Below are 26,871 nucleotides of genomic sequence, written 5' to 3' on the forward strand. Positions count from 1 at the left end.
TAAGTGCTAAGTTTGACTGGTAGTATGAGATTAAAAAAAAACTTTGTGGGAAAACCCATGTGACTTTCTCTACAAACAGAAACGGTGTCATTACTTTCTTCCAGGATGTTTTCCCAAGTAGTCTACAATCCTGGAATTTGTTGGTAGTTTTCCCATCCATGCATTAAATAGGTCAGACACTGTTTAGTAGTTTTTAAGATCAGCCAGACTTTAAGTAGGTCCTATTGTCTGTAGTGATGGGAAGAAAGAAAGGGGAGAGAACAGGGTCAAACATTACGGTAAGCTACACTTTTCCTTTTTTTAGCAGAAAATAATCTTTTTGGGAGAGAAGGCTGAACAATGTCTTTGATTGATGGGGTGGTAGTTTTCTGCCTGAAGCAGCATGCATCTACGACAGCAGCTGGATGGATGATGTCACCCTTCTCCCACCTGGCACCTTCCAGTTGCTTTGAGTTTTTAACTCTCAGAATTCTAAGTCAGCGTGTCAGAAGGTGCAGACCCAACACACCTCCAGTATCTAGAAGCTGCCCGCTGGAGAAAATCTTCCCAAATCATGCCCCCTACAATACAAGGGTTATCATTTTGAGAAGCAAATAGCCCAACTGTCTCTATGCGCCTTTTTGTGAAAGCAACCGCTTTTTGGCATTGTTTGCAAAACTTGAGTCATAGACTGCCTACCCAGATTTTAGAAACCCGAGAAGCTACATGGGATGTCTTAGTGATTAGAGGCATGCTAACAAGTCTAAGAAGAAACTGCAAACCATAGCCTCACCAAGGTTAGTTATTAGCTAATGGTGGGAGGGGCACTTGGGGGCTTTATTGAGTTCCTTATCCGAGAAATAAACAACTTCTTCAGTTATTTCTTTGTGGGAGGGATTTAAAACCTTATAAAGTTTCTGATTTTTCAAAAGTTTTTGCGTGGATCTCCTTTGTTCCATGTTGTCATTTATTTTGAAATTGTAGAGTGGAAACCAGACACTGATATGGTTCCCAGTCTGCCCTAGATTGCCAAGAGGCCTTTAAGATTTGGAGATATCTATAGAAGACCCCCACACTGTCAAAATGGTAAGTTTATACTGTTTTTATTTTTTATTTTGAAAGTGAATCCTAGGATAGATAAGGTGGTTGGTTCAAGCTATAAATACCAATCAAAGAGTAGTTCAGGGTTGAACTGTGGGGTCCTTGGTGCCCTCTGAGCTTGGTGATTTTCTTGCAGACATTTCATTACCAAACTAGGTAACATCATCAGTGCTGATGTTACCTAGTTTGGTAATGAAATGTCTGCCAAGAAACCCATCAAGCTTAGAGGGCCACCAAGGATTCCACAAGCTACAAATCCTGTAATGTCCCCTTGATTTATATCCATTTTTATTGTAATATAAACTACACTGAATTGATAAAAACATCACTTAGCATTTAAGATTAATTAACCTAGTGTATTTTGCTACCTGGAAAGGTCATCTTTCCTTAGCGTGTGCTTTCTAGAAAAGATTCTGGATCTTCTCCATGCTAAATACCCAATAATTCCATTGTCCAGACACATTGTTAAATATACGTATTTGGTAAAGCTCAATATTTCTAACTACTATATACAAAATGAAATGAATTTGTAAACAAAATCTTTCCTAGATGAAACACAGGAAGAAGGGTAGGCAGATTTCTGAGCCTAGGCACTACGAATACTCCAGACTGGAATTTGATCTTAGGATAAAATGATTTTGTTCCAGGGTACAGTAATTTACACGCAATATCCCAAGAAAAGGAAGCAGACTTTTTTTTTAATTTTGGCAGATATGATTTGTTGTTTGGCTGGCATGCATATTTGTTGTATGATAAGAAGGTAGGTACCGTGTTTAGGACGCATATTCTAAGACAGGCATTGCTGAGAGTTTGGAAGAAGTATAGACATAAGCTAAGTTGTAAGATACCATTGTGGGCAATTCCAAAACACGCAATAGAAAATATACATGCTGGTTTCAAACACGATGAGACTACCTACAAGGAAATTTTAAGTTTAGAAAGGAATGTTTGGTGTTTGAAATCATATAGCTTCTTGCGAGAAGAGAAGGTTGTACAAACATGGTTTCAATATACTCAGCTACGGGCCAGGTGGAAAGAAGACCAGAAAATTGGATTTGCAATGATTGATGAAAATTTGATAAAGCAAATTAGACATCAGGGACCTGCACACATTAAACGGATATATCTTGCACTGATTGAGATTGATTCAGAAACAGAGCTTGTTAAGGACTGTATGATAAAATGGGCCCGAAATATCCAGGAAGTTATTACTATGGATATGTGGGAGAAGATTTGGGTGAGGAATGTGAAATTTACTCAAGCTCAAAACTTAAGAGAGAATTTTTATAAGATGTTTTATAGATGGCATTTAGATCCTAAAAAACTTGCAAGTATGTACCCGAATTATCAGCCTAAGTGTTGGAGGTGCGGGGCTGAAGATGCAACATATTTTCACATATGGTGGACATGTAAAAAGGTTAAGGCCTTTTGGATTAAAATCTGGTGGAATATACAGAAGATTTTTAAAAGAAGGATAAAGTTTTGTCCGCAATTTTTTTTGTTGGGAATAATTGTTGATGCTACAGTGGTGGACTCTAAGTTGATGCTGAATTTAATTACGGCAGCAAGACTTTTGATAGGACAATATTGGAAGAAAGAGGAGCTGCCGACCATAGAAGAATGGACTTTAAAGGTTTCCGACCTGGCAGAGATGGCGAAGATATCGGCTTATTTGAAAGATCACTCGCAAGAACGTTATATTATGGAATGGAGAAAGTGGATTGAGTTTATCCAGAATAAGTATAGGGTTAAGAAGTTTTATCTAGCATTTGAATAAGTCTTCTTTCGTGTTTTTTCTTTTCTTTTCCAATTTTCTTTTTTATATATATTTAATAATGTTAAGTTTTGTTTGTTCTTATACAAGTTAGAGGGTGATGGATTTTAGAATTTATGGTTGTTAGTATATGGTTGCTTATGATTGTTTTTATATATATATACCTTGTATTTAGCTCTGGGAAGTCCGGGGGGGGGAGGAGGGTGGGGGGGAGGTACGGGGAGGGAAGAGGGAGGGGGGAAGGGGGGAGGCAAGGGAGGGAAGAGGGAGGGGGGAGCTGGGGAGGGGAGGGTCGGGGGGGATGGGGGTTTTTAATGGAAAATTGTATTGTAAAACAAAATGAAATGAATTTGTAAACAAAATCTTTCCTAGATGAAACACAGGAAGAAGGGTAGGCAGATTTCTGAGCCTAGGCACTACGAATACTCCAGACTGGAATTTGATCTTAGGATAAAATGATTTTGTTCCAGGGTACAGTAATTTACACGCAATATCCCAAGAAAAGGAAGCAGACTTTTTTTTTAATTTTGGCAGATATAACCTCGATAACAGAGGCAGAAACAAACAAGGGACACTAAACCGCAAGGCAGGGCTTTCCACCAATGACTGCGTCCAAGAGCAAGCTGCTGCCTTCATCTTCTTTGCTTTTCCTTTGCTTTAAGAATATCCGGAAACATATTTCTCACAAACCTTTGCTTTTTTACTTAACGTAATTCGTCTGATAACTAGCAGAAACACAGGATGCCCTCCTAAAGACAAACAGCTTCTTCCTCATATTGTACATTTCCACTGATTCCTCTTATGTCCTCCATTTGTTCTATATATTATGGAGTACTTTCCGAAACTATTTCTTTGCTTTCTTCTCCCAAGCTTATTTCTGAATGACTTTTAATTCAAACAAAACATAAAAAAGCTCAAACAATAATGAAGAGTTCAATCCGTAATGACAACAGGTTCCTATTTGTGCATGTTATTGGTGTTAATTTGTATTCTTACCATTCTGATCAGAATTTGATTTTCTGGACCACTGTAGGTATTTTTATTTGAAATGAACGTTTGACTAATTTTTTTTCCAGTTTTCTTTAATGTCTGATCAGCTTAGCAAAGCAGAAGTTTTATCTTACAAACTTGTGATCAGCATGGCAAAGTGTCAAGTTTCCATACTCTACCAACTGAGTAAACTAAATGAGACATGGCTTCACTTTATTAATTTGAGATGAATGAAATGAGGAAAAAAAAGTCAAAGTTCAAGTACTGACCACAGCAATGATAGCTAACTTTCGGGATTCTGGAAACTAAGTCTGATTTATAGTGAGTACTAGCGACATACGCAGAAACACGTTAAGTGTTTGTATAGGAACATGAAATTGATTTTAAAAAGCCAAATCAGAAAATTAACTTTAAGCGATGGCATTGCACATGCTTCAGAGAATAAAACCCATTCAGAACATGGAGAAACAGATATTTGGGGGAGGGGAGGTGAACTGAAGATGTCTCCGCAAAAGCAGAGCTGACAATCATGTCAAAAATCAAGGGATTGATGAATAAACTGGATCTTTAGAACCTCTCTGGATAAGGAGAGGACAGAAGATCACCCACATGTGCTCCAGATTAATGTAAGACTTTATTTTGTTTTGCAAAGTTCTTTAGGGAGTTTTTGCTAACAGAAAGTTAAAAATGTTTTATGGATTTGCTTATAAGTAAGGGAAGGGCAGGAAACAAGATATATATTTGTAACCTTAAAGGAGATTTAGAATTACTAAATTTGTTTATACTTCTTGTGATGAAGGCTGGAAGTCACTCCTTTCCTGCACTTTTTATTTTTATTTTCTTTCGATTCTCTTTTCTTTCTCCAAGTATAGTTTTTTTATTAATTTGTATGGTTGTAATCAAAATTTGTAAAAAAAAAAAAAAGAACATGCAGAAACAAAAAAGGGCTTATAGCGTCATGCATTTTTGTTTGAAGTACAAACAGCTTATCTGGCCAAAAGGTGTTCTTTTCCAGAAACTGAACAAACATGCGCCATCAGCCTTTCGGATTTGTTGATGTAACCATGATAGTCAAGGGCTGGAGAACTTTAAATCAAACTTTAGTCATGCCCCAATCCTTGGGGATTCTGGACAGGCCACTGCTTTCCCGTAGCTGCATGTTAAAAATATTATCTACGTTATTCTCATACAGTAGTTAGAATGCAGATTGGACAAACAAAGCTTAAAATTCTTATTTAGCTCACTTAAGAAAGAGATAATATTATCCCAACTTCATAGAAATGTAGTGAAGACAGATGGAGAGAATCAAGAGTAATGCTGCAGTAAGCTTGGGAAGTGGAGGAGGAAGCAGAATATTCTTCTCATAAACAACAGTACCTATAACTCATCTTTTTACACACAAAGGTGCTCCAGAATTATTTAATACTTTAATATACTTAATATATTTCATTTAAATGTAAATATATTTAATAAAATTCAGATCCAGCAGAAATGGTTTATCCTTATTCCATCTCACAAATTCACTTAAAAGGACCCTTGTCCCAACCTGTTGCACTCCAGATGTGACATAACAATAACAGGAGTGCTGATTGGGGAAACTTCACTTCAGTGTTTAGTTAAACTGTAATGTCACCCTCCCGGGCCCTCAAATCCAATGAAATGTTAAGTACATTTGATTTTAAATGACTCTAAACATACTGTTCTAAGCGGGCATCACTTACCCATTTGGTTTCTGTCAGCTTTCTCAGTCTTCCAAATTTATCTGAAGAAACCAGTTGCAACCAGAATTGCAGTAAAAATGCTCACTACAGAATCTGAAACTGGTTTCAATGTAAACTTCACTGAATACATTAAAACTAAGTGAGCATTCATACTTGGGATAAAACGTTTATTTAATAGATTTATATGGCCACCCATCTTAACCAACATCTAGCTTCCAGTACGGAAAAGATAGAATTGTTATATTTAAGTTTCCTTGAGATTCTGATTGCTAGAGTGCTATCCAAATCACATTACAGTAAAAAGGAAGAAATGGCTTCATCCCCAAGTTTTTAATTGTATTTAACTGAGCTCTATGGGACCTTTAAAAACCATCAAGAATAATCTTTTGAGTATTTTCTTTTATTGTTTCTTTTGTGTGTTTTTTTTGTTTGGTTATTACAATAAAATGGCATTTCCTCAAAGACTGGTTGGCCAGTTTATGTAAACACTTTAAAGTCTTTGCTTTTCAGTCTGTTTCCACAAGCGAACCTGAAGGGGGAAAAGTCTTTTGCTGCTGTAGGAAGTGGAAATATTGTGATTATGGATTTCTGAAGCAAACTAGCTCTGCAGTATCCTTTAAAATTCACCATTCTAATGAATTTTAGATAGCATTCAAGAACTTCACGCACGTGAGTCGGTGAAGAAACTCACAGCAGCGATCAGTGAAACTAGCGTTAACAAGTAGTGCTAACGAATACAGCAAAAATCATCTTCGGGAGCCAAGAGACCTGACAGCATGGAAAAAAACATTTCTCCTCTTCCACACCCAAAGGAGAAAAACAAAAGAAAACTAAACTTAGAAGAGGCTAAGGCTAAAGACTGCAAACTGCCGACTCGGAGGGGGAAGGCAGTGGCGACCGACTTCTGCAAATACTGCTCGCTTTGCAAGGCACCGCCAATCTATTGAGTCATCAGCATCATCCGTTGCAACAAGGACAGCTCGGCTTCCGGGAGATTAGGAGTCTCTAGTGCAAGTGCAACGGCAGGCAGCCAGCCAGCCAGCCAGCCACACACCCAAACTGGCAGAAACCTGTTCTGCCCGGATCGGTAGAGGCGGCGGCGGCAGCAGCACGAGCTTGAACCTGGGAAAGAAGCTCGCGCCGCCGCGAAGGCAAGAGCACGCGCCGAGGCTCGCGCCCGGGACCCTTTTGCCAAGGCAGACCGACCACTAGGGAGCGCTACCAGTCCCCCCCCTCTCTTAAGAAACTTGCCCCAGCAATTAAGACGACGCTTCTTTAAAAGCTGTGGTGCAAATGCGAAACTCAAAAGTTACAGGTATCCCGAGGAAAGCCGTGGGGTTGCATCAACTCTCGAGCCGGTCAGCGTGACTTGCAGTGTGGCAATTTGGCGCGATTTTCTTTCTTTCTTTTTGCTAGTTTCGTTCGCCGCGCATTGCGACTGCTTCACGCGAAGCTTTTGGCCCTGGAAGGGGTAAGCGGTTACCCCAGGAATTTTCAAATGCGAAGCCACAAAGCAATATTTGGGTGCCATTTAGGGTCCCGGACTTCGATCTGAGGTACCGGTCAGGTCCACTCGGGACGGTTTGCTGCTTTTTCAGATTCCTGCGCCGGGTCATATTTGCCCCACAGGGTCCCGAGCCGCCAAGCTTGGGACTCAAAAAGTCCACGTGTCCTTCCTTCCTCTTTTGAACGGCTTCTCGGAGGATAGATAGCAAATCCTGCCATTTCTCCTTTGGAAACAACGCCGATGCTGCAGGGCGGGCGCGAGGAGGAAGTTCGCGCGGATGCCTTCCGCAAGGCGAAGCTTGGCGCTCCCTGCGGCAGTTTACCTTAAGTGACCTTCCTGCGAATGAAGAGCTGAGGTAGACTCTTGAGAGGCTCCTCCGCCGTTGCACGCGTCTGCAATCCCCGTGTAACGCTCGAAGGGAGTTTGCCCTTGCGGCCCACCCAGACGACCCCCGCAAATTCACCTACTGATAGACACTTGGAGCGGAAACCATGCAAAAGGGGGGGGGGAGGGAGGCGGGAGATGGTACCTTTTAACAGTACAGACCAGGGGTCTTCAAAACTTGGCCCTTTTATGACTTGTGGACTTCAACTCCCAGAATTCCTCAGCCAGCTTTGCTGGCTGAGGAATTCTGGGAGTTGAAGTCCACAAGTCATAAAAGGGCCAAGTTTGAAGACCCCCTGGTACAGACTGTTGAGAAACAGGAGGTCGAAGTTCTTAGGAGAGCCTCCCCTGCTGGAGGCAGGAAAAAAAAAGAGACGGGCAGAAAAAACGGCGGAGAACAACGTCTTGGGAAGCGGGGAGTCTCATGCGAAGGGACTTCCTCCAACCGAGATGGGGCTCTTCGGGGGTGAACTAAACTAGATTTAGATTTTATTAGATTTATATACCGCCCTTTCCCGAAGGACTCAGGGCGGTTTGCAGGGCATTTTAAAATCACGTCAATATAAAATACGAAGTTAAAAGAGAATTTAAAAGATTAAATTATCCCTGAAAATAAAACCCCCGTTAAAAATTCGGACTACGGACTCCCAAGCGGCGCGGCAAAGCTGCCTTTTGCACAATCAGCCTCTCTGAAAGGGAGGGGGGGTTGTAGGAGTTCACATATCGCCCCTTTTAGAATAGTCATTACCACTGGGGAGGGGGAATGGTTTTCCGAGCTTCGCCTCGTCGCTGCTGAGGAACTTGACGAGAACAAACAAACAAAAAAAAAAGGAACGGCGAAAGTCTCTTTAATAAGCGCGCGTCCGGGTTGCGGTTCAGACGAATTACATCTGCTTTAAAGGCGTTAGGAGGGGGGGAGGAAGCGTCGCGAAGGGAAGCAAACGTGGCAAGAGCCCGACGGCTCTCCAAACGAAACAAAACTCATCCCTCCTCACCCAACCCCTTCCACCCCTTTCCTTGGGCTTTGCCGCCGCCTCTCCCACGTTACTGCTTCAGGTCGCGGCTCCTGCGGACGCCCGGCGCGCGCTTCCTTTTCGAGCGCGCGGAAGGGCCGCCCGCTCTTTCATGCTGCTTGTAGTTGCAATTGCGAAACCGGGTTCCGGCGCGCACATGGCGCTGCTGAGTTACAGCGCGCGCCAGATCCGCCGGTAAAGACCGGCTCGAGCCGGTATATATATAAAAAAAGCGAGAGCTGCTGTGGTGAAGCAGAAGAGACGGCCGCATTTGCAAAAAAGGCAGCGGGGAGAGCGCGCGTGGGAAGGCGAGAGAGATTGCTAAAAGTCGGGCCGAGGGCAGAAATCCCCCCAGAGGGGAAAAAAAAAAAATTCAGGAGCGAAGGAAGCGCCTGCTGGCCATGGAGCAACCTTGGCACCAGCAACGGGAGCCTAGCGTCGGATAACGAGCCGAGACTCCTGGCTACTCTTTGCCGTCGAACGGGTCTATTTTAGGCGCAGGGCAGGCTCCACCTTTCCCAAAGGGGGTCAGGAGTATAAGTCTGAGGCGACTGCAGCCCCCTTCCCGCGCCTTCTGGAGCCCCGGGTCTTCGGTTCGCGCTACTGAGGGCGAAGGGTCGGGTGTTCCAACCGCCGCTTCAGCATGTTGCTGACCAGGTCATAGGCCAAAGGTGCTCTTCTCTGCAGCTTGGGGGGGAATCCTTTTCTTCCACACTTTTCTCTCCCCAAGTTGCAGCAGCAACATCTTCTGCTGACCTGGTAAGTGACTTTTCTTCTGGGCACAAGTTTGGGTGTCTTGCTGTCGCGCTTTTCTTTTCTTTTCTTTTTAAATATTATTTTAATCGAAAAGAGCATCCGCCTCTCTGAAAGAAAGGGAGAGGAGGGGATCCGATTGGAAGAAAAGTGGTGTGGAAGTGTGCCTTGAAAGAGAGATGAAGATACAGTCCTGGGCCTTCGTGTGAGTCCTTCCCACGCATCGTGTAGACTGGGCGCGTGGAACGGAAGGGGATTATTCTTCCATTCGGAAGAAAACGTTTTTTTTTTAAAAAGAAAAAAAACCTCGTTGCTTATAAAATAGCTCTCTCTCCCCGTGTCTTAGAAGGGGAAAAAAAACGCGTTGTATGACGTTATTTATACAAGGCGATAGAACAGCGCAGATTTGCATTCTATCAATGCGCTTTAAACCGGATGGCGCAACGTGGCCGCTAAACATTCTGTTCCGCGCTATGGAATTCCGCAGGGGTCGCATCTCCACTAAACAAAGCCCTTGGATACCACATCTTTTTACGCTGCGCTTTTCTGAGCAGCGACCGGGAAGGGCTTAAACGAAGTACTCTGCTGAAGCAGAAATAGAATAGACACACGACCTACGATACACAATTCTCCAGATTGCTAATAATGAAATTATAATATTGCAGCCTATGCTGCGCTGGGCTTTAGACAGGATTTGATCAAGATCTCGTACACGCAATGCTATGTATGGATTACTGTATTATGACTCGGGTTACAGAAAGCCTCAACTCTTTTCTTTTTGTCCCAAATTTGGAAAAATTTGCATATTTTTTAACGTTTGATTTTGCTCTAGGATTTTGTTACAACCCCTTAACATAACAGGACATACATGTAACAAGGCAAACCAAGTAGGACTATTAGTACCATAGTCCTACGTGGTCCGCATTAAGTTCTACAGTAACAAAAGTTACTTTGCTCTTATTTTACACAGATTCTTGAAATATTAAGATACCGCCTGTTCTTATTTCTCCAAATCTGTCGGCACAGGCACAAACTGTCCAGGCTTATGGTTTCATAAGCACCTTCGCATTGCAGGTTGACTAAAAATAATTATTGATTCCCCTTTCTGTATAATTTTTTACCTATTGTTTTAATTAACATGTTAAAAACCCCGTATAACTAATTTGCTTTAAAATGGCATAGCAGTGCCTTTGGACTAAAGCATAAGTGATTTGATGAATGTTTAAAAACAAAGTTTTTTTTTTAATTTGCCTCTTGCAAACCAAATTTTAAAATTATACAACACTGAATCCTATTTTTCAGGCATTTGACAAAATAAATTAATTTAAAAAAATATTTATTGATATAAAAACTGATAAAAGTTACTGATGACTGTCAAATGTTTTCCTGCAAACATTTAAAACTCTTTATACTTTAAACCATTTTTTATAACTATTTTTCTAACTTTCTCCTAAATGAATGTCACATGCAATTTGGCACACTTAAGCACTTAGATACATTTCACTACATATAATTAAGCTGGCTATGACATCAGGGAATTTGTTCCTTATGAATACAGTAGTACAATAGTGTATATATTAGTACATAACACAAATACAAAAATGTTAAATATCAAGCATACAGAATTCCTAGTTAGGTTTAGTCGAACCTGGAACTGTTTTAACTGGGATTAAAGCGGAACTTTGTGTGTATAAATGTTTCCAAGTGACTCAACAGAACTGGCAGCTAAAGAATGATTGACAATTGCAGCGGGTAAGATACTTGCCCAGAGCTTTTTGCAAATCTTTGCACTGCAAGAATCCTGGAAATGAAGATGGATGGTTCAAGAATTTTAAGTCAATGACTATTACTTTTGTCATGAATTTTGGCAAAGCTCTATCTTGTTTTTCCCCCTGTGAAAAGTTGCTCTGCACTCCACTGAGAAAATATACTTTTACTAGTACAAATTCTGATTTCATCATATTGAGATACTGAATTCGAACAAATTGTTTCAGAAAGTGCTGGTGTTATACTTAATTTTTAGAGCGCCAAGATCTTCTAATACCACTTTCCCCAATGTCCTCCTTGTCCAGCCCCACTAAATTAGAACTCCCCATATATTCCTGCACTTTCTTGTGTTTAAAATACCTATTGCTACCTGGGGACTCTCTTTGGCTCCTAGCAGCAGTATAATCTACCACATTGAGGCATCAGCAGAGCAGAAAAAGGGGACTGCAGTCTCCAAGCTGAAGCAGATATTTCTCCTCAATACACTCAAAACAGAGTGTATTATTAAGATTAGCCATGTGGAAAATGCTCTGAACATACTCGTATTTCTAAGAACCACTCGAAGGTTAGGTGGTGTGCCATGAACCTGGGACTATACAAAGTATCAGCACAAAGAACTTCTTCAGGCATGCTTGACTCTGTTTTAGAGTGCACTAGATAAGGAGCGTTTATTGAGTTATCAAGCACCTTGAGCATCAGCAATCACTGCCTGTGCATAGGCAGTCCTTACACAGCATCCAACAGTCATCTGTACTGTGTACAGGTAGACCTCGACTTATGATCAAGGTTCTGATGGACCCGCTCCCCCCCCCAAAAAATGACTTAGAATTCAGTTCCAACATCCGTCTCTAAACCCTCCCAGGTCATGTGACTGCATTTTGAGCAACAGCATTTGTGGCTGCAGAGCTCCATAATCACGTGATTGATTTATGTCATTTTTGCCAGAAACCAAAGTGTGTTTCCAGTTTCCAGCAAAAACCACCCCATAGTAAACAATGGGCTCACTTAATGACTGCCATAAAAAAGGTAAAATTGGGTCCAATCATATGACGATTTGCTTTATAACCATAACTGTGGACCTAAATTATTGTTGTAACCTTAAGGACTACCTGTATAGGCTGTTCTAGTGCTTTAAAAAGGGCCAGTTTGGTGCAACCGTTAAAAGTACCGGGCTAAAAATTGGGAGACCATGAAATTCTAGTTCCGCCTTAAGCACAAAAGCAGTTGGGTTTTCTTGGGCAAATTGCTCTATATCTCAGTCTGAGGAAGAAGCAGTGACAAATCACTTTGGAAACCTTGCCAAGAAAACTGCAGGGACTTGTCCGGGCAATCACCAAGAGTCAAAACTGACTTGAAAAAGTAGAACCAGGAACATTTAAAACATGAATAGTTTAGTATTTTCAACTGTGAAGACATCTCTTTAACACAAGATAGGCTTAGATTTAAATAAAATCCAGCTTAGAGAGCAGATTGCAAATTCAGGATTTTCCTCACTCTCACTACACAGCATTGGGATCATTGTGGGTTCTCTCCCCCCACCCCCCCAGAACTGCCCTCTTTATTATATTTTCATCTGCTCCTTAATTGCTTTCTGTTGAATGGCATCAGTTTGCTCTTATGATGAAATATATTTTGGGCTTAGAAATTCAACTTTAAGGTGCTGGTACTTACCTTTAAAGCCCTACATGGACTAGGCCCGGGATATTTGCAGGACCGTCTGCTGCCGGGAACGATCTCCCATCGCCCAGTACGCTCACACAGAGAGGGCCTCCTCAGGGTGCCGTCATCGACTGGCGACCCCCAGGGGGAGGGCCTTCTCTGTGGGAGCGCCAGCCCTATGGAACCAACTTCCCCTTGAGCTCCGGATGGCCCCGGATCTCCGGTCCTTTCGCCGCGGCCTTAAAACACTTCTTTTCTATCAGGCTGACCTGGACTGACAACAGGGATTTTAAGATGTTTTTTAATTTTTAACTTCAATTGTAATTTATTTTATTGGGGCTGTTAGTTTAATTCTTTTTAAATTTTGTATCGTTGTATTTTATTGTTGTTAGCCGCCCTGAGTCCTTCGGGAGATAGGGCGGCATGTAAGTCCCAAAAATAAATAAATAAAATAAATAAACTAGCTCTAAAAGATCATAGCGTAATTTGTGATAATGAGAAGGGAGAATTGTCAAATTTACTTCAACTCTATAGTCTAGGGCTGTGGTGGCGAACCTATGGCACGGGTGTCACAGATGGCACACAGAGCCCTCTCTGTGGGCACGTGCGCCGTCGTCCAGTCCTTGGCCTTCAGCTGGGTTTTATAAAACAAAAGTTCAATCAATTTCAACTTCTCGCAAAGTTGGAATTTATTCAACTTTTTAGTCCCACCCTGTCTGCCGTTACCACTGCAGCCACGCCCACCCAATGGGCCACACCCACTCCAATGATACAGTTGGGTTGCAGTTTGGGCACTCGGTGTCTAAAAGGTTTGCCATCACTGGTCTAGTGGAAACTATATTTTTTAATATTTATTTCACACTTAATTCCTTATGTTTTAGGAACTGAATTTATGTGCCTTGCATTTTTAGAAGATACCCCAATCTTACTAAATCTTTTCTATTCCAGATCAAAATGACTGTCAAAGCAACCAGAATGTCATGCATTACCCCAAATGTTTATACTAAAGTGCCTGATGGAGGATGGGGATGGATTGTGGCATTCGCTTTCTTCTTTGTGGAAGCCTTGACGTATGGCATTATCAAGTCCTTTGGAGTCTTTTTTACTGACTTAGTGGAATGTTTTAATGAAAGCAACAGCAGGATATCATGGATAATCTCAATATGTGTATTTGTACTTACATTTACAGGTAAGCATATACTTAGATAATTGTTATTATATGAAGTCTTACAATCCTTGTCTTATACAGATACCTATGACTTAAGACTTGTGGTTTCAGTGGACTTAAAAGGGGCCCTACCCAGCATAAGGCTTGGTTATATTATCGGTGGTCATTTAATACCATTTGTTTAGCAATCACTCAAATGTAGGACAACCGTGAACAACAGTGATAATTACGATCAGTCCTTGAACTTGCAGCCATTGCAGCATTCCCCACAGCATTCTCAACAGTCTGTACCAGGGGTCTTCAAACTTGGCCCTTTTATGACTTGTGGACTTCAACTCCCAGTAAAGTGATCGTGATTTGGGCATATAGCAACCAACATGCATTTATAATGGTCAGAACATCCTGTGATCACTATCTGCAATCTTCAGGGCTGGCTTCCACCAGGCAAAGTCAATAGGGAAGCCAGCGGTAAGTCGTGGTCAGAGGTTGTTAGCGTTTAACAACCCATAGTGAATCACTTAACTACTGTGGAACGGCTGTAAATCTGATGTGGTTGTGATGTTTCGCTTAAGAACCATGTCACTTAACAGATTTGCCAGTCCCAATTGCAGTCAGAAAGTAAGGACTATATATATTTATCCCAAGTGGGATTACTCAGTCAAACTTGTCTTTCAAGAAGATAATTCTGAAAGAAATATTAGAACAATTAAGGATTGCATTCTGGATACATTGATACACAATCGGGCTCTTGGAGAAAGTCTACTTTTTATGCATGTTATCTTTCATAACTGTTCTAGATGATGGCTTAATTCAAGACATATTTGAAGGACCGTCCTGTATAGTATTTGTCCATTCTGTTTGATCCTGCAGAGTTGGCATATTTTGGTTACCTGTTGAACAAACTATGTCACCTGATGGGATCTGAGAAATAGAATTTCTGTTGGAACACCTGCCCATTTGCTACTATGGAGTTAATTTATTAATTAAATGTATATTGTTCCCCTCACAATATATATTTAATTAATAAATTAACTCCATAATGGCAAATGGGCAGGTGTTCCAACAGATTATTTATATTGGTGTCTTCTCAACTGCTTGGACCTGTCCCTGCACTCTTCTTGGCAAGATTTGCCAGAAGTGGTTTCTCAATGCGTCCTTCCTAGGGCTGAAAGTGACTGGCCCAAGATCACCAACTGGCTTTGTGCCTAAGACAGGACTAAAACTCCCATCTCCCAGTTTCTAGCCTGGTGATGTAATTCTTTCTACCAGACTGGTTCTCATACATTATGTAAACGTGTATGTACGACATACCACTTGGGACTGCTCTAATAAAGTAAAATTAAAATAATCAGAAGTAAATCACTGGTGCCTGGTAAATCTGAATCACTGAACCAGTGACTTGTATGTTGCCACGTTCTCAGCTGTTGGATACAAGGTGTTATAAGGGGAATAGAGATTCAGAAGACCCTGCTAACCAAAGCACCTAGGCTGGGTTCCAGTGTTCTGGTCTGAAAAGAGATGTAGATAAACAATTAAATCTTCCTTCTTTCTGCAGCGCCTCTTTCTACAATTGTAGCTAATCGTTTTGGTCATCGTCTGGTGGTGATGATTGGAGGGGTACTGGTCTGTAGTGGAATGGTTGCCGCTTCGTTTGCACATACACTGGTTGAAATGTACATCTCAATTGGCATAGTATCGGGTGAGTTTCTTTTAGAGGAATTTCTAAGTATCATAAATTCTGCAAGAAATGCTTACATTCAGGAGTAGAAGTGGCTCTTGTATGAAGAGGGCAAGGTATCTCAGAAATAGAAAAATCTGCCTAGTTCTCAGTTCTGCTGAGTGACCCTGGTTGTTAATGCCATCATAGGCAGACGTGAATTTTCACACTCTACCCACTCACAGAGCAAGGATACATTTTGGGAGATTATTAGGGCAAATGTATCATGATGCATTCTAATGATTTGAAAAACTATACCTGTTAACAAGAATGAGCAAAACATGTCAGAATTTCAGGACAAATGATCGGTAGTATACAGGTGAAACTCGAAAAATTAGAATATCGTGCAAAAGTTCATTTAGTTCAGTAATGCAACTTAAAAGGGGAAACTAATATATGAGATAGACTCGTTACATGCAAAGCAAAATAGGTCAAGCCGTGATTTGTCATAATTGTGATGATTATGGCTTACAGCTCATGAAAACCCCAAATCCACAATCTCAGAAAATTAGAATATTGTGAAAAGGTGCAATATTCTAGGCTAATCAGCTAATTAAGCCATAACACCTGCAAAGGGTTCCTGAGCCTTTAAATGGTCTCCCAGTCTGGTTGAGTAGGAATCACAATCATGCAAAAGACTGCTGACCTGACAGTTGTAGAGAAAACCATCATTGACACCCTCCATAAGGAGGGAAAGCCTCAAAAGGTAATTGCAAAAGAACTTGGATGTTCCCAAAGTGCTGTATCAAAGCACATTAATAGAAAGTTATGTGGAAGGGAAAAGTGTGGAAGAAAAAGGTGCACAAGCAGCAGGGATGACCGCAGCCTGGAGAGGATTGTCAGGAAAAGGCCATTCAAAAGTCTTGGGGACTTTCACAAGGAGTGGACTGAGGCTGGAGTCAGTGCATCAAGAGCCACCACACACAGACGGATCCTGGACATGGGCTTCAAATGTCATGTTCCTCTTGTCAAGCCGCTCCTGAACAACAAACGACGTCAGAAGCGTCTTACCTGGGCTAAAGAAAAACAGACCTGGTCTGTTGCTCAGAGGTCCAAAGTCCTCTTTTCTGATGAGAGCAACTTTTGCATCTCATTTGGAAACCAAATTGGGGAATACAGTTGGGGAAAATAAATATTTCTGATCTTGCAGGAGCATGTTAATTACCGCTTTATACTAACATATGGCATTTATTCACAGGTTTAGGATACTGTTTTGCCTTTCTTCCAACTGTTACCATTCTATCTCAGTACTTTGACAAAAAGCGCTCATTGGTCACTGCCGTGGCTTCTACAGGAGAATGCTTTGCTGTTTTTTCTTTTGCACCAGGTAAAAAACACATTTTTTGCTTTTTCTGACATAGGGGCGTCTTAATATTGTATGCTTCTTCACCCTTTTGATATGGATATATCAAAACATAGTCCTGCACAAACCTAACTTCCTTGGGGACAGGGGGACATGGTAAACTTATATTTTTTATTTATAAATATATTAATTGTAAAGCAACGGTCCCCAACCTTTCTGGCTCCAGGACTGGTTTTGGAAGAAAAAATTGTCTTTCACAGACCCAGGGTGGGGGATGGTTTTGGGTGTTCATCCTGGATCCTGTGCATGCACAGATTAACCCGTTTGCCTGCTGCTTGTGTGGTCCAGTTCCCAACAGACTGGTACCGGTCCATGGGCTGGGGGTTGAGGACCCCTGTTGTAGAGAATGTACAACCCCAAATTAATGTTCCTCTTTGGGTTACTTTGTAATATAACAAAAAAGGGATTAATGATAGAGAAAAGATTTCCATCTTAATCATTTTCCAAATGCAACATTTCTAGCTAAATTCTTAAAAGATCATACAGTTCTGCCCAAAATAGTAAATAGACAATTGAGGGTCATTTTGTTTTAGTGGTAAAAGCATTAAGACTAGAACATAGGAAACCAAGAGTTTTTTTGTTGGGCCTTAGGCATAAAGCCAACTGGATGACTTGGGGCCAGTCAGTTTTTCTCAGCCCTAGGAAGAAGTCATTGGCAAACCACTTCTGAAAATGTTGCCAAGAAAATTGCTTGGAGTTGTCCATGTAGTCAACAGCAATCAGGACTGATCTGAAGGCACTATGAACAAAACAGCTATGTAATAGTGCAAGTATTAGTCTTATAGATGCAAATTTTAGGCTACTGTCAGCAGTAGAAGCCTACTTAGTGGGGTCAGTCCTTCATTTTCAATCCAACATATATCATAGGATTGCTGTGGGGAGAATTGGGAGGGAAGAGTGCAATGAGACAGGATGTAATCATATTGTCAACTTCAAATATATTTTCTAGAAAAGTATAGCAAGTTCTTGGTAAGCATGCTGCTTTCATTAGAGCCAGAGATCAATCCATTCATTATATCCGGAGTGATTAGAACTTCTTTCCCGTCTTAAGAAAAAACATCACACCACCTGCTAAGTAAAAGGTGGGGGGGAGGGAAATTTAGAAAAATAGAGGGCAGGATGGCAGAAGGGATATCCAGATCTTTACCCTGGAAATATAAAGGAAGGAGACTGTCAAAGGGGGTTTGTGCTTACATTTGTAATTGGGGGCATGATTTGACTCCTTCGTTATTCTAGACGTGAGCTCAGACTACTACAGAGCATGTTCTCATTCTTGCTATTTTTTCCAATAAGCAGACTAAAATGACATACAACCTGTGCAAAAATTCCTGAGCTAAAAATAAAGCTCGAGTTGCAATTCCAACTGTGGTATTAATAGCAGAAATGCCTATGTAGTTATCTGGAAGATGAATTGGGGTTGGGCGGGGGCATCATACCTGAAATTCAAATCCTGTGGTCTTAGCATGTCCAAGTGGCTTGATGCAATTCTAGTAGGTTACTAGAATTCATCAGGCCTACTTGGACGTGCTAAGATGAGATGTGCTTTCAGTCCTACTCCAGGTTGGAACCTTTATTTTGGCCATATTTAGTGTCTCCCACTTCTGCTCTAGCTCCCATATCTATTGCATGTAACTCATTCCATCACGGTGGAGTAAGACACTATTTTTAGTTTCACAGAGTGTAGATTTAGACAAGTAAGAGAACTGCATTTGATCCCGTTTTCCTAAGCTGGCAGAAGCATATATACTCCTGTCTAGTATGTGCTAAAGTTTGGAAGCACCAAAGCTCATCTGGGTAAAGAAAGTCTTGGTATAATCTAACCCTAAAACCTTTTCTGTTTCTCATGCTTAAGCTATCCCAAAAGAATTAGCCAAGAATTCTATGCCTGCCCTAAACTACAGATGGGCAAATGATGGCAAAAATTGACCTTACTGTTATAAACGTGTGCATTTTCCAAGTTCATTCATATATTTTACCTTTTCCTACTTTTACAGCTATCACTGCTTCAAAGGAATACTTTGGTTGGCGAGCCAGCCTCTTGTTTGTTGGTCTACTGCAGCTTGGAATTGTTGCCTGTGGATTGCTGCTGCGACCCATCACAATCATAGCACAAGAAGTAGTGAAAGTATCACCAGCGGAACAGCAGAGAGAGACAAAGTACATGCTTGAAAATGAACAGACACGAACCTCAATAGACTCCATTGACTCGGGAGTAGAAATAACTACCTCACCTCACAGCATACCTAGAGATGCCAACTTGGAACTTAAAAGCGAAGAACCAAAGGAAAACACAGAGATGTTCATAGCCAGTAGTAGCATTTCTACCCAGGAACCCAAACCCAAACTCCTAGACTTCTCTGTGTTGAAAGACTACGGCTTTATATGTTACGCGCTTTTTGGTCTATTTGCTACCTTGGGGTTCTTTGCTCCCTCGCTATACATAATTCCCCTCAGCATGAGCCTTGGCATCAGCAAGGATCGCTCTGCTTACATTCTCTCAGCGATGGCGATCGCCGAGGTCTTTGGTAGAATCGGCGCTGGCTGGGTCCTCAACAGAAAGCCCATCAGAAAAATTTACATTGAACTCATTTGTGTCATTCTGCTGGACGTTGCCCTTTTTGCCTTCCCTTTCACCTACGATTTTTGGGGGCTAATGTTGTGTAGCATTTTCTTTGGATTCATGCTCGGGACGGTAGCAGGCACACACATTCCCATGCTGGCTGAAGACGATGTTGTTGGCATTGACAGGATGGCATCTGCTGCAGGGGTCTATGTATTTATTCAAAGCTTATCAGGGTTGGCTGGACCACCCCTTGCAGGTAAGGTTAAGTAGCAGTTTAGAGGTCTTCTTAAATGCTCTCTACTTACTACCCATGCTGGGGCTCCATAAGAATTATACCTGTTTCCCAAGGTTCAATGTGTTGTTATCAGGTAGGGCTGGGAAGACAAAAAAAAAAAAAAAAGCCCTCACTGAAAATGTGAAGAAATGCTGCCAGCCAGCATTGACAAGATTCTGCTCATTGTGGACCTATTACCTAACTCTGTATTAGGCAGCTTTCTATCTTGATGGTAATATATATACTAAATCACAGTTAAAGCACAAGTAAAAAACTGGAAAAAGTGCTCTTGTGTAAGCAGGGAACATTCCATTCAACTTATATAGGATATATAGGAAAGCAGAAGGAAGTTGAAATGCTCTTAATGATAAGGACTGTAGGTCAATAATAGAAGACAAGAGTTTACATTAGCAGCTCACGTAGTTAATATAAGCATTGCATTTTCATCAGCCTCCCTAAAGAAGCTAGTCTGAAACTTACTCACTTTAATTGCAATGAAATTAGATCAATTTAATGGGTAAAGGGCCGCGGTGGCACAGTGGTTGGAATGCAGTATTGCAGGCTAATTCTGCTGGTTGTGCAGGAGTTCGATCCTGACCAGCTCCAGGTTGACTCAGCCTTCCATCCTTCCGAGGTCAGTAAAATAAGCTAGATTTTGGGGGGGGCGGGGGCAATATGCTGAGTGTAAACCGCTTAGAGAGGGCTGTGAAGCTGTACGTAAGTGTTAGTAAACAATCTTGCTACTTTTTTCCCCTCCAACCAATATTTTAGCATTGCCCAGCAAGAGCTTAGCATCTTTACCAATCGCATGATAAGCAATGGAATCTTAACTTTCAGATTTAATTTCAAGATTTCTGTTTTGTTTTATGCCTCAAACACTAAGGCATAAAACAATGGTGGTTGTTTCTATTTTACAGTTAACAGTGACAAGAGAGTTTGCTCAGGGCTAGATTAATATTTGAACCCAGCTCTTTACAAGCCTTAGAAATCTCTACTTGACTGTAGCCATGTAGATTTTTATTCTGAGCTTAGTAATATGCAGGCAAAGAAGGAATCAGAACAAAGTTTACATCTGGAAGGCAAAAAAGGAAGAGGAGACCTGTATAGCCTTCTAGATGTTATTGGACTATTAAGCCCAGGAACCATCACAGGGATGGTGAAAGGTACAGTTCATAAACATCTGGGAGACCACAAGTTGTTCAGCCAACATTAAATAAGACAGAAGCAGACACTCAACCTGAGTGAAAGCCAAATTATTAAACTTCAACAGAGCAAATGATCTCACTTGACTTCTATGCCCGAGACAAACAACCGTCATCATTTCATCTTCAAGACTGTTTGGAAATAATTGTAGTAGTGAGCTGAATGGCTACAGTTCAAGGAGCACCGTCAATACCATTTCTAGGATTGTTTACAATTCTGAGCTATTTAGAATGGGCCCAAACCCCAAGCATGCGTCATGGGAACACAGTTTGGTAAACTCTGTTCCCTTCCTTTTAAACAATGTAATAACTGTTTTAAGTAATTCAGTTATTAAGCCCAGGTGCCCCTCGCAATTGTTTTTAAACTTGGATTTGGTGTTCTATAGTCATGCTCAGGAAAGAAAAATCTGAAGAAAATGTTTCAAAAGATTGTGACAAACTGGTATGGGTGAAGTTTTTCATAACATGCTTTTTTCCCCCTGCTTTACAGGTGTACTAGTGGATATCACAAAAAATTACAGATCTGCATTCTATTCCTGTGCTGCTGGAATGCTGCTGGCTGCTGTATTCCTTTCATTGGTGAGGCCTTGCAAGAATTTAACATGTCAAAGAAAAAAACGATCAACACAAGAGAATGTCTCAGAGCCACTGCGGCACGTACCGGATGATTTTATAGAAACTGATTTTGGGAAAACAGAGGATTCTGTAAAGGGCTGTAATAGCATAGCTTGAATTTTAAAACATATTATTTAGAGATTGGGGAAAAATAAAGTCAGCTCAAGTCCACCTTTTAAAAACTAACACATTAAAGGGAATGCAACACAAGAAAGGTGAACATGTTAGCAGTCCTTTCACAAAGACTGGTTAATATTATCTACTATTTGAAAAACACGTGGCATGTTAAGTTCCATTGATTAATTCCATGCACACACTCCTACCAAGCATGAATTTGTGATCCAAATGTTCTTACTAATGGAAAGCAGGCAAAGCATAATATCTCAATTCCAAATCACAGTGAAGAAGCAAGATGTTGTGCTAAAGAAAAATCAGCTATGGCTTATCTATGCTTATCTATGGCTTTTTATTGCCTAGGAGAATCACACACCAGAAATGTTTTTCTCTTAATTAACAACACAGGAGTAGTGCCACAAAAAAACCCTAATCTGATGAAACAGTCTTGAGATGTTTCTTTTCACCAAATAAGTATAACTGCTCTTCGTTTTAATTTTGGAGAACAGGTATTAAATTTATACTTGGAACTGACAGCCAATTCTCCTTGTCCTGTTCAGCCTGACTTGAATTGGAATCCAGCAACACACGGGAAGGACTTAACTTTTGTCAATTCACTAGAGAATTAACCAGTAGCTTTTCTGTGCTTTTTTTAAAAAAAAGTTGGTTAAACTCCACAAAAGTTACCAGTTCTATTTTAGGGCCAGTTAGTATAGCTCTTTCTTAACAGTATTACCTTAATATGCAGATAAAAATTATTACCTAATCTTAAGTATGATTATTTATATGTTGTAGGTTTTTTTTCAAGATTCACTACTGAATGTGCATAAATATGCAACCTTGGTGAGGCTTGCTTTTTGAGTAGATATATTCAAAATCACAATATCAAGCTCAGAAGGACTAATTCCAATTGTGCAGGAATAGGATTGCACTTTTAAAGACTCACTTGCCTTTTGACATTCAGGCAAATCACTGATTCTAGCAGTTTTAATTTTTAAAAAAGTTATTTATTTTTATTTTGTGATTGTTATTTAAAACAAACCATTTGCCCCAAACTCTTTCCAAGTCTTCTTGATGCATTTCTAGTATGTAGCTTTTTAGAGTGCGCCTGCTTATTTTTATGGTTACAGAAGTCTTGCAAGCCTTTTAAAGAAATGAAACACAGATGCCTGTATGCTGTTTTGGAGTTCATATTGAAACAACAGGACTACAGAATTAGTGAATAAGACTTTGAGAGTCTGCTCTGATGTAACGGAGGCTGTGGTTTAAATCCACTAAAATATTTCAAGCATGTATGGAATTATATTAAGATTGATTCAGTATAGTCCTCGATTTACGACCGCAACTAAGCCCAACATTTCTGTTATTGAGACATTTGTTAAGTGCATTTTGCCCCAGTTTATCACCTTTCTTGCCACAGTGGTTAAGTGAATGGCTGCAGTTGTTAAGTTAATAACATATTTGTTAAGTGAATATGGCTTCCCTGTTGAGTTTGCTTGTCAGGAGTTGGCAAAAGGTGAACACATGACCTCCCCGGGACACTGCATCCCTCATAAATGTAAGTCAGTTGCCAATCATCTGGATTTTGATCATGTGACCACGGGGCTGCCGCAACAGTTGTAAGTGTGGAAAAATTTATGTGTCACTTTTTTCAGTGATGTGTTGTAACTTTGAATGGTCACTAAATGAACTGTTGTAAGTCGAGGACTACTTGTAGTAGTTTCCTGAATAGGGAGAAAAACATTTTTATTCTGAAAACATTCCACTGTCTTTGGTTATACTACGAATCATCTTTCAGTTAGGTCTATGCCTGTAGGCTTGGAGTCCTCTATGCACAAGTTTGAGAATGTGCATGCTGTATATTTGGGGCTTGTTCTTACCTTGTTAACTTCTACCCTCATTCATGTGTAGGGTTTTTTTATGAGTTAAAAAGAAGCTCTGATTGTTCCATCAGTACCTTCATATGAAGGTTGTACATTTTGTCATTCCATTTGTATGACCACAGTTGTCCTTACAGTAGAGTGCATGTGAAAGGTGAAACTATATAATCTAAGCTTCAGTCATCTACTTGTAATTCCCACTGGACAATGTGCCTCAATGCAGCCGTAGTTGGGACCTTAAAGGGGCCAAATGCATATACCAAGCCTTGGAGAAGTAGGAGGGTTATCTGGTTTATGTTTTTAAAATCCAGGTGACCACAAAAGGGCAGCAGACAGATACTTAAACCTAACTACTGGCTGTCATCTAGTATAGGGGACCCCAAACCCCAGTCTGTGGACCAGTACCAGGCCGCGGCATGCCAGCAACTGGTCTACACAAACAAGATGCAAGATGCAGGCAGCACACAAAACCACACACTCTCCGGTCCGCAGAAAAACCTTTCTCCACGGAACTGCTCCCTGGTGCCCAAAAGGTTGGGGACCTCTGATCTAGTAGTCATCCAGATTTTTACAATATACCGGTATCTGGTAACCCTGGTTTTAAAGCTCCATTCACTGCAGTTATATAGTGCATGGATCAATGTAACAATCACTGCAAAGAGAAAAACGCAACAAAGAGAAAGTTAGTCTTTTTAAAATGCAATTTGTGTACCTCCCGTTTTCAGTAGGTTTTGTATAAAGAGGGAATTCTAAGAGGTGGCAGCAACATGTTGATTATTGTTCACTGACTTTTAATAAATAATCATCAAAGGTGACACGAGCTTGCTTACCCCACACTTTTATACGCCTTTTTCTCATTAGACAACTCAGGGGGAAAATGGGAAAATGAAAAGATTTTGTTCTGAATACACACAGTACAGATTCAAAATGTTTCTTGATGATCCATTCATAATGGCACTGTATGTCAATTATTCTACTAAGACTATACAAATTAAAATCATTGTGATTCCTGATAGGGTTTTTTCCTGAAGCCCCTACCAAACACAACCCAAAAAGAAAAAAAAAGTTCAAAATCTATACCATCGCAATATAGGACATAAAATAAGGTGAATGCTGGCAAATTTTTCAGAGAAACGATTTAAAACATCCTGATTTTAAATATTCTTATAAAACAACAAAAACTTGAACTTAGGAGCTATTTTACTTGCACTATGTTCTAATAAAATCCTGTTTTAATTTTGCCCTGTAAACCGCCCTGAGTCCTTCAGGAAAAGGGCGGTATATAAATTGAATTAAATAAATAAAAATAAAATAAAATAAATACTTTTATCAAGATGCCCTAGGCACAGGACATGGTGTCCCTGTATCTTAAGCAATCCACCTTATCTCCCTGCTGGAAAATTATGAAGACATATGTTACAATTTGGGATCGTTTACTTTCAGCACTTTATCATGTATGGTAGAGCCTCGATAAACTGCAGAGAAGACTGGGAGGAAGACTGGGAGGAGGGAATAATTAATAAAATAATAAAATATGAGGCATGTGCTAATAAGCCTGGTTATTTATTTAGCAAGCATACCATATACTGTTACATTCCTAGTAAAGCAGAAAATGTAGGCTAGGTATAGCAATGTAGATCTTAAAACTATGTTTGGAATAGAAGGCCAGAGTCCTCATGGCAAATGCTGATTTTATACTATTTTCTGGTCTAACCTATCTAAACTGTAGTTTGAATTTTAATATAAAACTACCAGAATGCAGGTAGTCCTTTAGCAACAAACAGTGACTGCAAATAAACAGTAATAAAAAAATCATATTCCAACCAATGCATTTACCACAATAAAAACCTTCAGTGTGAAACTTGTTAACCGTCTGATCAGTTTCAGGCAACAGGTACCAGAGGGTTATAATTAAGGCTACAAAGCTGAGCTTGTGAATTTGCAATTAACACTTTTATGGGAGGTCAGAGGGCATATAGAAAACAAGTTTAGGAAGAGATAACTTCCTCAAGCAATCTCACAGTCATACAAAAAAAAGGGGGGGGGATAGAGATCAGGTACAGACCCTGTTTAAGAAACCTTGGATCTGAATGAGAAGGCACCATTGTGTGCCTCACCCTCTTTCAGTCACTTGATTCCCTTAGCGACTGTGCTGCTTAGTGATCATTTCACCAGAACCAGTTCCAATCACTAAGCAAGGACAATCTATATGAGGAAAAGCATATTGACATGTAGTTGGAAAAATCAGTTGTCTCTGCAAGTTAAGGAAGTTCTACTGTGATGTTGTTACAAATATTTCCAATACTAAATAATGCAATGTATGTAACTGAGGGCATCTAAAGTTGCTATGTATGTACATAACATATTGGTGTGATCAGAACGCATGCATCTGGAACAAGATATTCAAAATCAGGATTAAGCATGGTTGAAGCAGGATGCTGTACTGTAAATTAGTGGATTCTGGAAGTCCTACCAAATAATGAATTTTGCAATAAACTTTTTTTAATGGAAAAAGTAATTTCGGTTCAAAGGTTCTTTTGTTCCAAACTTCATCACTTGTCTTTTTGTTAGTGCTGTCACCCTTTCTTTGAGTTGGCAAAAAAACTGCTATCAACATGGCATTTGCAATCTCCACTGTAAACTCCTACTTGGCTTCTATGTTAACTTCCTTCCAAGGTAAGGTGAGCAAAGCTTTAACAGGTTTTATATATCTGAAGCTTTACCTGGAATGATGTCAAAAGGGAAATACCATAAACGTGGCACAGCTCAGGATTATTTAAAACTCAGTCATGAATTGAGGAAGAGGTGAAGACATGGAAACCCAGCAGTAAAGCATTTTTATCTAGCATACTGTGCTTACGCTAGTGATAGGGCTACTTGGCCTATTATATAAAGCTTGTAAAACCACAGAGTACCGGCACTCATCCTAATATGGAAATGTGCACATAAATAAATTATAGAAATATCTCATCGTAAGACCCAATCCGGTTAAGGGAACTGCTGGCCAATTTGGATCTGCCCATGAAGCTTTCCCATTGGCCCCATGGCTTCTAGGATAGCAACAGCAAGACCTTTGGGCTTGGCATGTCAAAAATCTGGAAATAACTAATCAGAAACTGCTGGCATCTCTCTCTCTGTCTCTCCCTCTTGTCTCTCTCTCTCACACACACACACACACATCTTGAACAAATGAGAAATAATTATCTTTCCTCCATCTTGGTTACAGCAGCACTCAGTGGCAGGCCGATGCTGGGCTTGAAGCAGAGGCCTAGGCCACAGCATCAGCCCTACAACTCAATGCAATGTTCTGTTTCTGTTGACAGCCCT

At 40.5% G+C, this 26,871-nt stretch overlaps 2 protein-coding genes across 7 annotated transcripts in view; one reads left to right on the plus strand and one right to left on the minus strand.

Annotated features, from left to right (window-relative positions):
• The window catches only part of ARSG (arylsulfatase G), a 164,086-nt gene that overhangs the window by 134,303 nt on the left and 2,912 nt on the right, over positions 1-26,871 (minus strand). The window contains exon 1 of one of the 5 annotated variants that reach the window (XM_083353175.1): positions 5,566-5,929. The exons of the other annotated variants lie outside the window; for them this stretch is intronic. The gene's annotated coding sequence lies outside the window, so the exon portion shown is untranslated. Of the gene's footprint in view, positions 1-5,565; positions 5,930-26,871 lie in introns of those variants that run through there. 5 annotated transcript variants of the gene reach the window in all.
• SLC16A6 (solute carrier family 16 member 6) lies at positions 742-26,056 on the plus strand. 2 transcript variants are annotated; one of them, XM_083353178.1, is made up of 7 exons: positions 742-776; positions 964-1,065; positions 13,597-13,837; positions 15,372-15,515; positions 16,732-16,860; positions 18,891-19,715; positions 21,426-26,056. In XM_083353178.1, exons 2-7 carry the CDS (start codon positions 1,063-1,065, stop codon positions 21,665-21,667), a joined length of 1,584 nt encoding a protein of 527 aa, XP_083209304.1. In that variant the 5' UTR covers positions 742-776; positions 964-1,062; the 3' UTR covers positions 21,668-26,056. The 2 variants fall into 2 exon arrangements, with proteins under 2 accessions (XP_083209304.1, XP_083209305.1); XM_083353179.1 differs by lacking the exons at positions 742-776; positions 964-1,065 and adding an exon at positions 8,739-9,228.

This window comes from Vipera ursinii, assembly GCF_947247035.1.
Source record: "Vipera ursinii genome assembly, chromosome: 2".
Taxonomy (NCBI): Eukaryota; Metazoa; Chordata; class Lepidosauria; order Squamata; family Viperidae; genus Vipera; species Vipera ursinii.

Coding starts and splice junctions, on each gene's coding strand:
- SLC16A6 (XM_083353178.1), top strand. Junction 15,516..16,731: donor CTCAATTGGCATAGTATCGG/GTGAGTTTCTTT, acceptor ATTTATTCACAG/GTTTAGGATACTGTTTTGCC. Junction 16,861..18,890: donor TGTTTTTTCTTTTGCACCAG/GTAAAAAACACA, acceptor CTACTTTTACAG/CTATCACTGCTTCAAAGGAA.